This window comes from Rattus norvegicus, chromosome 1 (genome assembly GCF_036323735.1).
Source record: "Rattus norvegicus strain BN/NHsdMcwi chromosome 1, GRCr8, whole genome shotgun sequence".
Lineage (NCBI taxonomy): Eukaryota > Metazoa > Chordata > Mammalia > Rodentia > Muridae > Rattus > Rattus norvegicus.
In genome coordinates this window covers 218,910,724-218,925,101 of record NC_086019.1, presented here as the reverse complement: position 1 = coordinate 218,925,101, position 14,378 = coordinate 218,910,724, and the positions used below count along the sequence as shown (strand labels likewise).

At 44.5% G+C, this 14,378-nt stretch overlaps 1 protein-coding gene across 6 annotated transcripts in view; it reads left to right on the top strand.

Annotated features, from left to right (window-relative positions):
• Dtx4 (deltex E3 ubiquitin ligase 4) overlaps positions 1–14,378 on the top strand; it is an 87,447-nt gene that overhangs the window by 44,736 nt on the left and 28,333 nt on the right. For 2 of the 6 annotated variants that reach the window (XM_039108701.2, XM_039108702.2), the window contains one exon: positions 7,506–7,677. Coding sequence is in view for 3 of the 6 variants with exons in the window: in NM_001401393.1 (NP_001388322.1) it covers positions 8,573–8,783 (211 nt within the window). In the remaining 3 variants the exon portion in view is untranslated. Of the gene's footprint in view, positions 1–7,505; positions 7,678–7,971; positions 8,784–14,007; positions 14,134–14,378 lie in introns of those variants that run through there. The other 4 variants (XM_039108699.2, XM_039108700.2, NM_001401394.1 and 1 more) reach the window with 4 other exon arrangements.

Here is a 14,378-nt window from a genome sequence, read left to right as displayed (position 1 = left end):
ACTAGTTCCTTGAAAATATTTTTAGGGGCCCTCACCTCACTCATGGCACCTCTACCTCTTAATGGTGTCACTGTGGGTCTTGCATTTGAACAAATGAGTTCTAGGGGAGCACTATATTAAGGCCACAGTCATGATTAGAATAGTCATAGAATTAGCAGACAATAAACAAAAGTTGTTTGCTTCTCTATTGACAGGGAAAAGGCTAAAATTCCATATTTAAACCAGCATATTTCCTTCAGCAAATATCTTCAAAATTACCTCGGAAGGATTTCTAAAGGCATTTCACTAAATCTATTGATTTCGTTTTTGTTTTTGCTTTGCTTTTTTTCAAAACCTCTCTTTTCCTTTATTGATATTTTTTATTTACATTTCAAGTGTCATTCCCTTTCCCAGTTTCCCAGACATAAGCCCCTTATCGCATCCCCCTCCCCTTCTTCTATAAGGGTGTTTCCCTCCCCATCACCCCCTTTCCACTCTACCCCTCCCCCGACATTCTCCTACATTGGCAGGTCCAGCCTTGGCAGAACCAAGGGCTTCTCCTTTCATTGGTGCCCAACAAGGCCATCCTCTGCTACATATGCAGCTGGAGCCATGGGTCAGTCCATGTGTAGTCTTTGGGTAATAGTTTAGTCCCTGGGAGCTCTGATTGGTTGGCACTGTTGTTCTTATGGGGTTGCAAGCCCCTTCACCTCTTTCAATCCTTTCTCTAATTCCTCCAATGGGGATTCCGTTCTCAGTTCAATGGTTTGCTGCTAGCATTTGCCTCTGTATTTGACATGCTCTGACTGTGCCTCTCAGGAGAGGTCTATATCTGGCTCCTGTCAGCATGCACTTCTTAGCTTTATCAACATTATCTAGTTTGGTGGCTGTATATATATGGGCTGTATATCCATGTGGGGCAGGCTCTAAATGGCTGTTCCTTCAGTCTCTGCTCCAAACTTTGCCTCCATATCTCCTCCTGTGAATATTTTTGTTCCCCCAAGCATTCACACTTTGGTCATCCTTCTTGAGTTTCATGTGTTTTGTGGGTTGTATCTGGAATAATTCAAGATTTTGGGCTAGTATCCATTTATCAATGAATGCATACCATGTGTGTTTTTCTGTGATTGAGTTACCTCACTCAGGATGATATTTTCTAGTTCATTCCATTTGCCTATGAATTTCATAAAGTCATTGTTTTTGATAGCTAAGTAGTAATCCATTCTGTAGATGTACCACATCTTCTGTATCCATTCCTCTCTCTCTGATGAAAATCATGTATTCTAAAAAAAAAAAAAAAAAAAAAAAAAAAAAAAAAAAAAAAAAAGGTAATTTAGCACTATTGAATCTTCCCATGGTGCATATTCCCCAATTCATTTGGTTAGTCTGGTAGCTTTCTTCATACAGACTTCAAGCTGTACTTTTATATTCATGCATCAGTTGCCTTCTGCCAGTGAGCTGTGTGGCCAGTGCTGTTCCTTTCGGCAACAATGGATGACACCACACAGGGAGGACTGTATACCAGTAACGCTTGCTTAAGCTGTAGTGTCACAGTTTTTCACTGGAGGGTTATATAGATATGCCTGACCTTAGTCTCCAGACACTGCCTAGTCAGATCTGATAATGTGTGGCTCAAATTTACCCCATAGATATCAGATAAAACAGACATTCAATCAAAAACCTGATGAGGGACAGAAGACCATTGTCTGACACTAAAAATATCTCACCTAGAAGACAGTAATCTTAAACATGGGCACACAGAACAGCGAGGTGACAAGAAATGTGAAGCAAAGCCTATTAGAACTGAGAAGAGAAAAAGAAAAGTCCATGGTTATGACTGGAAACGTTAACAGTTCTTTCTGAGAATTCTGTAGGGCAATTACATAGAAAACTAGTCTGGATATAGGTAGAGAAGAACTAAACAAATGCCATAAGTCAGCACAGCACAATGAACACTTTTAGAGCCAACAATAGTGACCCCTTTTAATGAGCAACCCTTGCACATGGGCAAAGAACACACCTTGAATTACAAAACACACTCAATAAATCTGAAAAGTTCTATTGTACTACTTTAATTGGTGACCACAATGAAATCAAGTTAGAAATTAACAACAGAGAGATACTAGGCCGATCTACTCAATATTGGGATACTAGCAGAACACACGTAGATAATGCATATGTCAAAAAGGAAGTCTCAAGAGAAATGCATCAAGTAGAGTGAAAGTAAATATGAACACATCGGATTGTATGGGAAACAGCTACAGCAGTTTTGGAGACAAATTGAGTACATATAAGCATATTTGAATACAAATGTCTCCAATCCGAGTCACAGCTTCTACTTCAAGATTGTGGAAAAGCTGGCTGGGGAGGAGACAGTGGGTAAAGTACTTGCTGTGCAAACATAAGACCTAGGCTTGGATTCCCAGCACCCACATCAGTTAGGCATAATGACACATCATAACCCAGCACTGGAGAGGGTTAGGGGGTGCAGGAGCAATGGCAATGGCAAAGATGGTATGTAGAGACAGGTAGGTCTTTAAAGCTCATTGACCAGCCAGCACAGCCAATTAGATGAGTATATTCTAAATCAGCCTGTGGCATACACACACACACACACACACACACACACACACACACACATATATATATATATATAAATATATATACATACATGCACACATAGGCAGTTATATGCACATACAGAAACACACATATGCACACACACACGCGCGCGCGCACACACACACACACACACACACACACATACACCGAGAGAGAGAGAGAGAGAGAGAAGAAAAAGAGAATGACAAAATGAATGTACAAAGAATTTATGACTACTATTGATGACGAGGATGAGGAAGAGGATGATGAGGAGAAGGGAAAGGAGGAGGAGAATGTGAAGGATGGTGATAGTAATAAAGGGAAAATGTTAAGCAAAACAGAGGCAGGTGAATTTTCAATACAATATCATAAGTGAAATGGAAGATCGTGATAGACAAAGAAGAAGTCATATACATACCAAACAAGGGCTGTGAACAACTCCACACAATACATTCCACAACCTTGAAGAAATGAACTAAGTCTTTAAGCCATACAAGCCAAGATGACTCCTTAAATTACCCCATAACAACTAAGAAAATTTAACTCTTAACTAATGCTTCTAAAAAGAAATATCCCACACCTAAATATTTTACAGAATTCACATAGGTCTTCCTGGAATTTAAATATTATAGAATATTCCCCAACTTGTGTAATGAAGCTCATATTACTTGGATTCCAAAATCTGTTCAAAGACAGTACGAAGGAGAAAAATGAAATGAGATGAAAAATTTCAAAAGAATCTCTCATAAATATATTTCCCCCAATTCTTAGTAAAATATTAAACAGAACTCAGCAATGTATTTTTTTAATTACACACTGTGACTAAATAGGTTTTATCCTAGGGAAGCAAGTCTACACTTCATTATTTGAAAAGTAATCATATTAAAGAAATCCACATGCTTCTACTAATAAATGCAAAAGGTATATCATAAAAGTCTGTATCTGTTTGTGGCTTTAAAACCCTCAGACTTGAGGAAACTTCACTTTAACAAAGAGAATCTAAAGGAAAAACCCACAGCTACTATAATTCTTAGTGATGAAACACCAGATGCTGGCCCTGTACAATTACGAACAAGGCAAGAATTTTCATTCTCAGTACTATATTCAGTGTACTGCTAAACACCTAAGTAGTACTTTCACTTTGGAAAGGACTCTATAAAGTAAGCAGAAGACAAGTTACAGTTTGATAAGTATTCTCAAGCAAAAGATATGAACAGACATTTCACCAAAGAGACTATACAGATGACACAGTCACACAGGGAGCTGTTAAATAGCTCTGCCATTAAATACACATAGGGTTGGAAGTGACAAGAAGTTACACCCATATCAGAAAAGCTAAAACAAAATACACTGGCATTAAATGGTACTGGTGAGGATGTGTGTCAGCATTCTGTCTAAGCTCCACCCCACAGTTACCTAGCAATAGCCAGGTATGCCTGACACTATAAAAGGGGCTGCTTGCCCCCTTCTTACTTTCTTGCTCTTGCCTTCCTGCCCCGGCTCTGTCCTCCCATTCCCCTCCCCCTCTCTGTTCATGTGCTCATGGCCGGCCTCTACTTCTCTTCTCTTCTCTTCTCTTCTCTTCTCTTCTCTTCTCTTCTCTTCTCTCCCCCATCTCTATCTCTGTCTCTATCTCTGCCTTTCTCTGCCTCTACTACCCTCTTGACTCTCCTCCCATACCCTGAATAAACGCTAATCTATACTATACTGTGGTGTGGCTGGTCCCTCAGGGGGAAGGGATGCCTCAACACAGCCTGCCATGGCTCTGCCTTCCCCCATACCTCACCACACCTCCATAGAACATATCCCCCCCTTTATCTTTTTATGTGCACATTAATATGTAGACAAGATAACAAATATGTTCAAAGAAAATACAAAGTGGAAAGCTTGAAATTTAAAAATATGAAACCTACCTTAGTACCTTGCAAGATAGAATCTTGGATATTTATCCCAGAGAAATGGAACTTAATGCTTACTAAAAAACCCTATTTGAGACTGTTCATAGAACTTTTTTTCAAAACAGCCCAACGCCCAAAACAATTCACTAGTTCTTCAAGGGGTAAACCGAAAAAACGACCTGGCACACTCGTAATACCGACCAGCAGTTGGCAATGAAAAGGCACACAACTGATAAAAAACATAACTCAAAAAAATAAATTGTGGTAGTGCAAAAATCCAACTCCTTGAAGACTAGGTGCTCATGTTTTCTTTTATACAATATTCTTTGAAAACAAAACAGAACACAGAATCAGAGTCAGGAGACATGGCCTAGAATACTTGCTGCTCCTTCTGATGACCTGGCTTCCGTTGCCAGCACCTGTAACAGATGGTTGACAATTGTCAACTCCAACTTCTGGGGACCAGATGCTTCAAGACTACTGCATCTGCATTCATGTACACGTGTACACACACACACACACACACACACACACACACACACACACACCTAACATAATTAAAATTAATAAAATAAAAATTTTTAAACCCACAAAATGAATGTGGGGAATGTGTTGGTGACACAGACAGGATGGCAGTGGGGGAGAAGTGGGTGTGGTCAGAAGGAAGGTCAGCATGAGGCATCTTTGCTATATATGCATATTGCATGCGAAACAAAATATGGCACAAGAATAGACCAATAAAAGATCATGATAGTAACTTATGGATTTTAATTGTGTAATAATGTTTATTGTATATGTATGTGTATAATGTATACTGCAGCTTTGCAACCATTGGGTGGTTATAATTTTATAGTAAGGGGAAAGGAGATACACAAATCTCAGCCTTTTCAACCAAGGGTGGTTTAACCACAATTTTCAAACAAATTTTAAATGACAAATGGTAATTCAACTCCTCTTAGGGTTTTTGTCTGGGGTCTCGCTTAGCTGGAAGTGAGCTCCCTTGTGCCAAGGGTGCCATGAGTGTTGCTTAAATCCTTGGTCAGAAAACTCTACCTGAGTTATCAGATGTCAGCAGAGCAAGTCAAGTAATCAAGTCTGGTTGACTCCAGCCCCCATGATCTTATTTCCAGCTGCCTGCAGCTGATGCTGTGTAAGCCAGATTGAGTTTGTTCAAAAGCCTTCCTCGAATTGCAGATTTTGTGCAAAGGAAACTCTTGCTGCTGTTTTTAGCCACTAATTCCAGCGTGGTTTATTACATAGTGATGGAATGACTAGGAAAAGTGATGTTTTGCTATGAATACTCCATGGAAAAAGTTAAAACATTTTTAAATAATTAAAACTTGTGGGAGCAATGATAACATTTTTTAAAGCACCACCAAATTCTTCAAGCTTGGCTTTGTTGCATTAAATCTCAGGGAGGTTTCATTGTAACCACAAATCCAAATAACATAGTGAGTCCTGTGTTTAAGGACTTTTATGTCATGTACGGGCAAAAGGCACTATACTGCTGAGACCACCTGGACATTCAAATTAGATGTTTGAATTTCACGGGGTTTGTGGCCCAGATTAGCTAAGGTTGGATATATTTGAAATAGTTTTAAGATATTGATACATACATACAATTATTATCGACTTAAAATTAGAAATTATTATTTGCAAATTAGGTTCTATGAACTATAAGTTAGTGTGGCTTATTAAAACAGATACTCTTACAGCTATAGTGGATGTGTTTACATTAGCAATTTCTTGTAATAGGTAATATTAATTGTTATACTTGACAGGATCTAGAATAGTCCAAGAGACAAACTTACCAGCATGCCTATAGAGACTTACCTTGTGTTAGTTTCTTGTCTGGTTACTGTGTTAAACTATCTGAAAGGAGGAAATGCTACTGTTTGACTCTTAGTTCAAGAACACAGATCATGATATCAGGGAAGTAGTGATGGAACTGGTCACAGAGTAACAAGTAGTGAGAAAGAGCGATGGGCACTAAAATCTACTCTCACTCTCCCTTTGCTCAGTGGGGAACTGAAGTCCATAGAATACTGCTGCCCACAGTTAAAGTGGGTGTTCCCACCTTAGTTAACTAATTCAAGGTAAGTCTCTATAGGCATGCTGGTAAGTTTGTCTCTTGGACTATTCTAGATCCTGTCAAGTATAACAATTAATATTACCTATTCCAAGAAATTGCTAATGTAAACCCGTCTGCATATTCACTCCCTCTAGCAAGTTACCCAGGCTGCAAATGCTTCCCTGTGTTGTCATTCATTTCAATTTTATTGTAATATGCTGCTGTGTTATTGTGGTAGGCACAAGAAGACTGAGTGTAAAATCAGGATGGGCAGAAAGTAGGGGTTATTCCCTTCTGTTTCCTGTTTGTCCTGCAAGCAGCCAGTGATATATCTCTTATTACTTGCCCCCACCTTTCCCTAGTTTAAGCTTCCTTTACCTAGAAATTCCTAGTTTATCTTCTTAGGAACACTTTTCTGATTGTCTCCTCAAATATAAAAAGAACACATGAAACTCTTAAAAAGCCATTCCCCCCCAAAAAAAAGATTCATAATCTCATTACCAATATAAAATTACTCGAAAGTCCGGCTTCATTTTGTCAGAACGGATTCATTGTTCATGCAGTTCCACCAAGGGAGAAACAAAGCGTGTGCTCCCTGACAAGGCTAATATGTAATTCTCTTTAAAATGTTTAACTTAATTCTTTTGGAGACCTGGTCTGGATATGTGGCATGAAATTTCTCCATCTTTTTGCTTCTCAGTCTGAAAATTGCAAGTGTGAGGCACTATGTCCAGCAGTAATATGCAATACAGGCTTCAATCCCCTTTAGTCAGAATGCACTGTATATCACTTTCCTCTTAGCCATTAATGACCAAAATGAGCAAGTCTAGCCTGTGTTTTTTCTGCTGTCTCGTGGTTTTATTCACATAGACACTACAGGATGAATCAGTCTATCTTGTGTCTTCTAATAATAGAGAAATTGAACAACAAGAACTTTTCTCTCTATGTAAACGCAGGGAACCCATGGCACTGGCTCTCGGTGGTCACAAGCGTGTGGCCTTTGACCTGCACTTGAGGTTTTGGACCAGCAGAGGGCACGGAAGCTCCAGAGCGTTGGTGCTGGAGGCCATGGGGCGTGGCTCCTGCCTCCTTGATGGACAGCTAAGAAACGGTGCAGACGAGGATGAGGTAATAACGGGCAGAACAAGAAGATCGTGGGGCAATTCGTGTATGTGTGTATGAGAGAGAGAGAGGGAGAGAGAGAGAGAGAGAGAGAGAGAGAGAGAGAGAGAGAGAGAGAGAGAGAGAGAGAGAGAGAGAGAGAGAGAATATGAATATGAATATGAATGTGTGAGTGTGCATACAGGAGCAGGAGAGAGATGCGAGCCTCTAAGCTCACGACGTGGACACGGCTCGTGCAGCGCTGAAAACAGACAGACAGACAGTTCCATTTTTTAACAGACTGCAAAGTTGAGTCCCGGCGTTGGCCTCTGGGGCCGGGATGGCGCGTGTGCTCCCGGCACCGGGGGACCAGGGACGCTTCCTCGGGTGCGAGTTCGCCTTGGCGCTCTGCCCGGGAGGGGCGACTCCTTCTTGCAGCCACTGAGCGGAGCCGCAGGGAGGGGGAGCTGTGCCACCGCGGTCGCCTTGCTCCGTACGGAGAGAGGGCGGAGGGCGTGACCGTGCGGCGCGATCCACGCGGGCACCCGCGGAGCCCGAGGCGCAACTAGTGCGAGGAGGGTGCAACGTTGCGCTCGGGCCGCGCACCCCCGGGTGGCTTTGCAAGGCGGGGCGGCGAGTGCGCAGGGCCGGGCCTTTGCATGAAGCCTCTGGACCCCTCGGAGCAGCGGCAGCGGCGGCGGCGGAGCCCGGCGGAGCGCAGTCCGAAGCGGGCGGCCCCGGGGTCCGCGTCCTGGTGCCTACGCGGCTGCGGACTCCCCCATGGGCTGCTGCTGAGGCTTCCCGCAGCGGAGGGGCGCGGGCCGGGGGGCGCGGTTGAGACCCGGAGGCGGCGGCGCCGGAGGAAGCGCAGAAGGCCGGGCCCGGGAGGCGGCCAGCACCTCGCCGCAGCCCCGGGCTCGCCATGCTCCTGGCCTCGGCCGTGGTGGTGTGGGAATGGCTGAACGAGCACGGCCGCTGGCGTCCCTACAGTCCAGCCGTGAGCCACCACATCGAGGCGGTGGTGCGCGCTGGTCCCCGCGCCGGGGGCAGCGTGGTGCTGGGCCAGGTGGACAGCCGGCTCGCACCCTACATCATCGACCTGCAGTCCATGAACCAGTTCCGCCAAGACACGGGTGAGCCATCCACATCCCTTGTCTGTCCCGGGAGCTCTCGCCTCGTGGGTCCGCTGTGATCCATCCAGTGACCAGCTTTGCTTACTGGCATCAGCTATAGGTGTTGAGGGCAGGTGCTTCTCTTCCCTAGATCTTCACAGAATCCCAAGACTACCTCCAAGTAAATGTCCTTGCAAGTAGTTTAAAGTGTTTTTCTTGATAATGCAACCCAGCTTCACCCTATCTATAGGAGACCCCTTTATGCCCCCTCAGCTCCTAGTGGCCCTTTGTGCAGGAACTCTTGGGCTTTGCAGCCAGCTCCCCCCCCCCCCACCCCACCCCACCCCCCGTCCCGGCCTCCCGAAATGCTGACTCTTCAGCAAGACACTACTTGAGCCCCTTGGCTCACACCTCTTTGCCTCAGGCACCTTTGGGCCTACCATACACCTGCCCCACCCCCACCCCCACCCCACCCCCACCCCGACCTCGTTTCAACTTTAACGTCTATGGCCCTCTTCTATGGACCGAGACTTCCCACTGACAGCTCCCTAGTGTGAGACTTGGGGGAGGCATAAGGATCCCCAATCTCTAATTACAGTCCATTGAATGAAAGTGCTGGGACGATACAGGGAGAGAGAGTGGAGCATGGGTTCCAGGACGGTGCATCCTGGATGTAGTGGCATCCACAGATGCCTCTGCTTAGGCACTCAGAGCACTGAAGCAACAGGCCAACAGGCCGGAGCAGATGGAAAGAGGAGGCGGGAGGACTGGGCTCTGGAATGCCTGGCAGGGAAGCTGCTCCCTTTGTCCACAGAGAAGGAGGAGGAGGAGGGAGAGAGGGAGGGGGAGGAAAAGAAGGAAGGCTAAGAAGAAACTGTCCCCAGGATTTTTTTTTTAAATAGCACACGAGGACCACCACTCTGGCTTCCCAAGGCACTAAACTCTCATCTTTCCATAAAAACCAAGCTGCCACCAAGTCTGCCACAAATCTCCCAGCTGTGCAGCCCTTTTAGATCCCCTTCAGGAAGGGAGCTGCATAGGTTAGAGTGAGGGTTGGGAGCCAGTGTTGAGAGAAGAAAAGCAGAGTGCTCTCTTCTTTGGTTCTAGTTTGTTCAGGCTTAACGGATGGCTTAGGACACGGTTCTGTCTCCAGAGAGTAATGTCTTCAATTGGGGGTCATTTTTGGAATTCTGCGTGGCCTTTCCCAAGGGTGTAACTGCAGAGCCTGGAGCAGGTGTGGTGGGGAGGGGGAAGAGGAGAGGAGGAGGAGGGGGCCCTGTGGCTCAGGGAACAGCTGCTGGACAGGTCCTCTAGCTTCCTAGGAAAGCCCTCACATCCTGTGTGCTAATTGGGATTGTCATGGGAAAGAGGTGTAGTTCCTCCCTCTTGTGATCTGTGGTCATAACTCTCAAAAACCTCTTTGCCAAGAACTGTATGACCCTGGCCAATGGAGGAGAACTTTCTGGAGGGGGAAAAAAAAAGTTCTAGGAATTTTAACGTCTGTTTGGCGTTATCAGAGAAAGCGGGGAAGAGGGGCTAAGAGACAGAGAGGAAGAGAAAATAAACAGTAATGTTGGGAAATGGGGAGAAAGGATCAAGCGTAGCCTGAGCCTAAGAAGTCTTCATGCATTTGGTGGAGGTTATGGAGGTGAGGCCTCAGATAGAGGGTGTGTCGTGGGTGTGCGGCTGAGCCCTGGAGGTGGGGTCAACAGACCACCTGACAGATTTCCAGGCCTGCTCAAAATAAAACAGCAAGTTTAGCTCTTCTATTTCAGACTAAATGTGTGCAGCATATGGAGAGCTATGCTAGTAATGGACTTGCTCCCATCCCCTGCCCCACTGTTAGGGAGCTGGAGGCTTAATCTGTGACTTAATGGGGCTCTCCAAGAGGAACATGGATAGACCTAAGAGCATCCACAAGGTAGAAGTTGCTCTTGACAGAAGTGAAGTTCTGGAGAACCTGGGATGAGTGACAGACCCTCTGTCCCAGGGTCTGACTGCTGGTAGCTCTTCTCAGGGGTCAGTTACCTCTGGCCTAGTGTTATAGCAGGTCACTTGGGGCTGGAGCGGCTTCTGTTTTATGTTGAAGCTGAGAAATAGCCATGATCCTAGGCAACTACTCTGCCACTGACCTGTTTCTTCTGTGTCTGCACCCCTTTAAAAAATATGGTCTAAGTATTTATCCTGGCTGCCCTCAAACTGGCCAGCTATGTGTCTCAGTCTCCCCAGTGCTAGAATTGGACGTGCACCAACTTCTCCAGCCTGAATTCTTTTGAAAATTATGTTTGTGTGTTTCACATACATGCCGCTTTGGTTTCATCCCCTCTTTCCTGCATCAAGATCACTTCCTAGGTAACTCTTTCCCCTATGACAAGTGCTAGGCTGGGGTGCTGAAAGCATGAGGCTTAATTCCTAGAAAGGCTATGCCTGTCGGGGAGCTTATAATTGCAAATTAGAATTCTTTCTTGTCAGTTCTGACCCCCCTTGTGCTTCCTTTTTCGATGACACAAGAACTCAGTTCCTCTGAATATAGACCATTGATAAGATTGTGACATGGTAGAAACTTTAAGCCACCAACTCCCAGGCAACCTCAGCCAAGCCCTGGCAATATTTAATTAAATTACCCATTGTCCCCAAGCCACACTTTAAAGCTGGGAACCAGAAAAATCCCTATGAAGACAGACAAGCTCAAAGTTCCCTGCCTAGCAGCAATCACTCTCTGTTTGGTTGTCTTGTTTTATAGGCATTTGACATGAGAGCTTTCTCTTTTCAGAACTGTATGCTTGGATACCTAGTCTTAGGTCTCTCCATTCCTCAGAGCTCTTGGCTGCATCCAGACTGTCTCCAGGGAGATGGTTGGGAGGTTGCAGACACCCATGTGCCAGCTTCTGTTTGCCCTGGGTCCTCCTTCCTCAGACTCTTGCAGATGGGAGCTGATTTACATTCTAGGCTAGTCTTCACTAGGCATCCGGACTGAAGAATATTTAGAAAGTAAGAAGAGAGACGGGTAGAAACCAGTCATTTCTATAAGTCTTGGTGGAGGTCTCTCCATCCAAAGTCCTCTACTGTCTCTTTTCTTTCGTAGTGAGGCCTTTCCCTAGGTGCTCAGGTCTTTTTCTTTGTAGATTGAAGAGAAGCCTTCAAAGACCTTTTTCTTCCAGCATAGGCATCCACAGGTGCATGGGCAGAACCCCCCAGCACCAACAATGATGCTAATGAAAATAAAATAGGTTGGTGCAAGAGTGAAGTCTTTCCAGCTCTAAGTTTTCAGGACTAGGCTATCTCTTTTATCACTGATGCAATGAGAAGGGTCCAGTGGAGTGAGTGGTATTACAAGAATTGACAAAATCTCTCCTATTGTTTCCTACCTAATCTATGCACAGGGGTGGAGGAGGGAGACATTTGGATGGCCATGTGGATGCTCCAGTATAGAGGAGATGTGTCTGGAATATGCCAAGCAAGTTGTGGAGGTGTCTTGCTGATACTTCACAAAGATTATATGAAAAATGTTACTCCCATTTTTTAAAGGAACAAGTTGAAAGAGCTTGAATTGCTCATGGGTTCAAGTTACTAAACGGCAGAGCTAAGAGTCTAATGACACGTCCCATGTCCCTTCCCTGCATTTGTGAACATTGTCCACTGATTCCCTGTGTGGCTGCAGGCATGTGGAACATAACAGTAATAGAACATCCAAGATGTCACCCTAAATGGAACATTCTACACTGAGCTGAGGTGGTGCTTGTTAGAGAAGCTTAGGGCTTGGACAGTGTATTCTATAAAAACACAGGTGTGGCTTATGTATCTTAGTGACTTCAGCCCACTCCTGGAGCACTGTCTTCTGTTTGCCAGGACACAAAACCTCTTGGATACTTTTTGATGCTTATGTTTGGGTACCTGGAAGAAAGCAACTTTTCCTTCTCTCCTTCCTTGTAGCTTGTGAATATCCTCTATTTCTACCATATTAAAAAGCTTCTCCCTGGTCCATCACACCATAGGACAAGATGGAGCTTCTTCAGACTTTCTAATTTGTGGTCCTGATTCTAGAATAGCCCAGGGTGAGGATAATCCAAACAGAGCAGTCGCTGGAGCAGTGGTTCTCAACCTGTGCATCACACTCCCCACAGGGATCACATATTAATTATCCTTCATATCGGATATTTACATTACGATTCATAACAGCAAAACTACAGTTATGAAGTAGCAACAAAAATAATTGGGGGTCACCACAACATGAGTAATTGTATTAGGAAGGCTAAGAACCACTGCTCCAGAAAGTGAGATCTCATCTTCTCTCAAATCTCAAATTTGCGTTTTTGAGGTTATGTATTTTCAATGACTATCCTGTAGGACTGAACTCAATTCAGCAGCTCTTGTCTCCAAAAATTAACTCATCTTCACATTCCTCTGCTTGCTACCATTTTGCTGTTTTCTTGTGGTCAACCTCGGGATTCTTTGACTCATTCTCTTACCCAGAACCTGGGTGGCAAATATGTCCTGGGATGTGAGATATGAAGCCATCAGTTGGAATTTTAATGTACATGAAGACAAGTGGATTCCCAGGCCAAGGCTTTTGGGTCTTGAGGTCATGACTGGATCCCTGGGGATTATGAGCAAGTGGCCTTGAAACTTCATTTGCAGAGTGCCCAGCTGTCTAGGCTCAGGTCCTCCCAGTCCTCTCTGTGGGGTCTCCCCAGCTCTCTTTTTTATTTCTCCACCAGGCATCCTCTCACTCTGAACTGATCAAGAGAACAAATGCAGTCTTGTCACAGTTAAAACATTCCACTAGCTCTTCACCACCCGGAAACAAAGTCCATCACAGCTTGAAGTTCTAGACTTTCCATGCCAGGGCTCAAACTTGCTCCTCTGTGCCTTAAGTGTTTCCAGTGGTACTGAGGTCTTCTCTGCTCCACCTATTCACATGGGTCCCCCTTGAAGGAATGTCCTTTCTTACCATTTGACTATGGAAATTCTCCTTATTTTTTAAGACTTACGTCATTTGCCATCTATTTCTTCGAATGTTCTGCAAACCATCATTACTTCGGCTATTGATCATTATGAATTGAACCCCCAGGATATGTCAAGCCTTTGGGACAGAACTAGGCTAAACAGTTTTGTGCCCACTGTCACCAGATTAAGGTTCTAGGGAGGAAGGCAGGTTTCCATCTAACTAGCCACATAGATAATCAGGTAAACTTCACATTGAAGTCCATGTTATTAAAAAGTAGGATTTTTGACTTGGTTACAGCAATTTCCTTGTGGCGAAATAAGCTTTATTTAACCTGAAACAGCAAACAAAGTACTTGCTGAGGGAGGACCTAGCATCGTGAAGAGTCCCAGGGGCAGAAAAGAAGAGCAATGGGAGAGACTGGAGGTCAGTATGCAAGAAATGTGTGCAGCCAATGTGGGGAGAAGGAGCTGTGGTGATTTTGTCCTAGCCTAAGCAAATACTGTAGGAAGATTTAAACAGAGAAGGGGGGGGTAGTCATTTCTCCTGCCACCTTGCATCTCCTTGACATCTTTTGGCTCCTTTTGAATCATCAACAGCCACTCACACTCCTAACTCCTTTGGAGACTGTACTCTGCTTGAGGAATGCTTGAGTTTTGCTTTCTCCATAG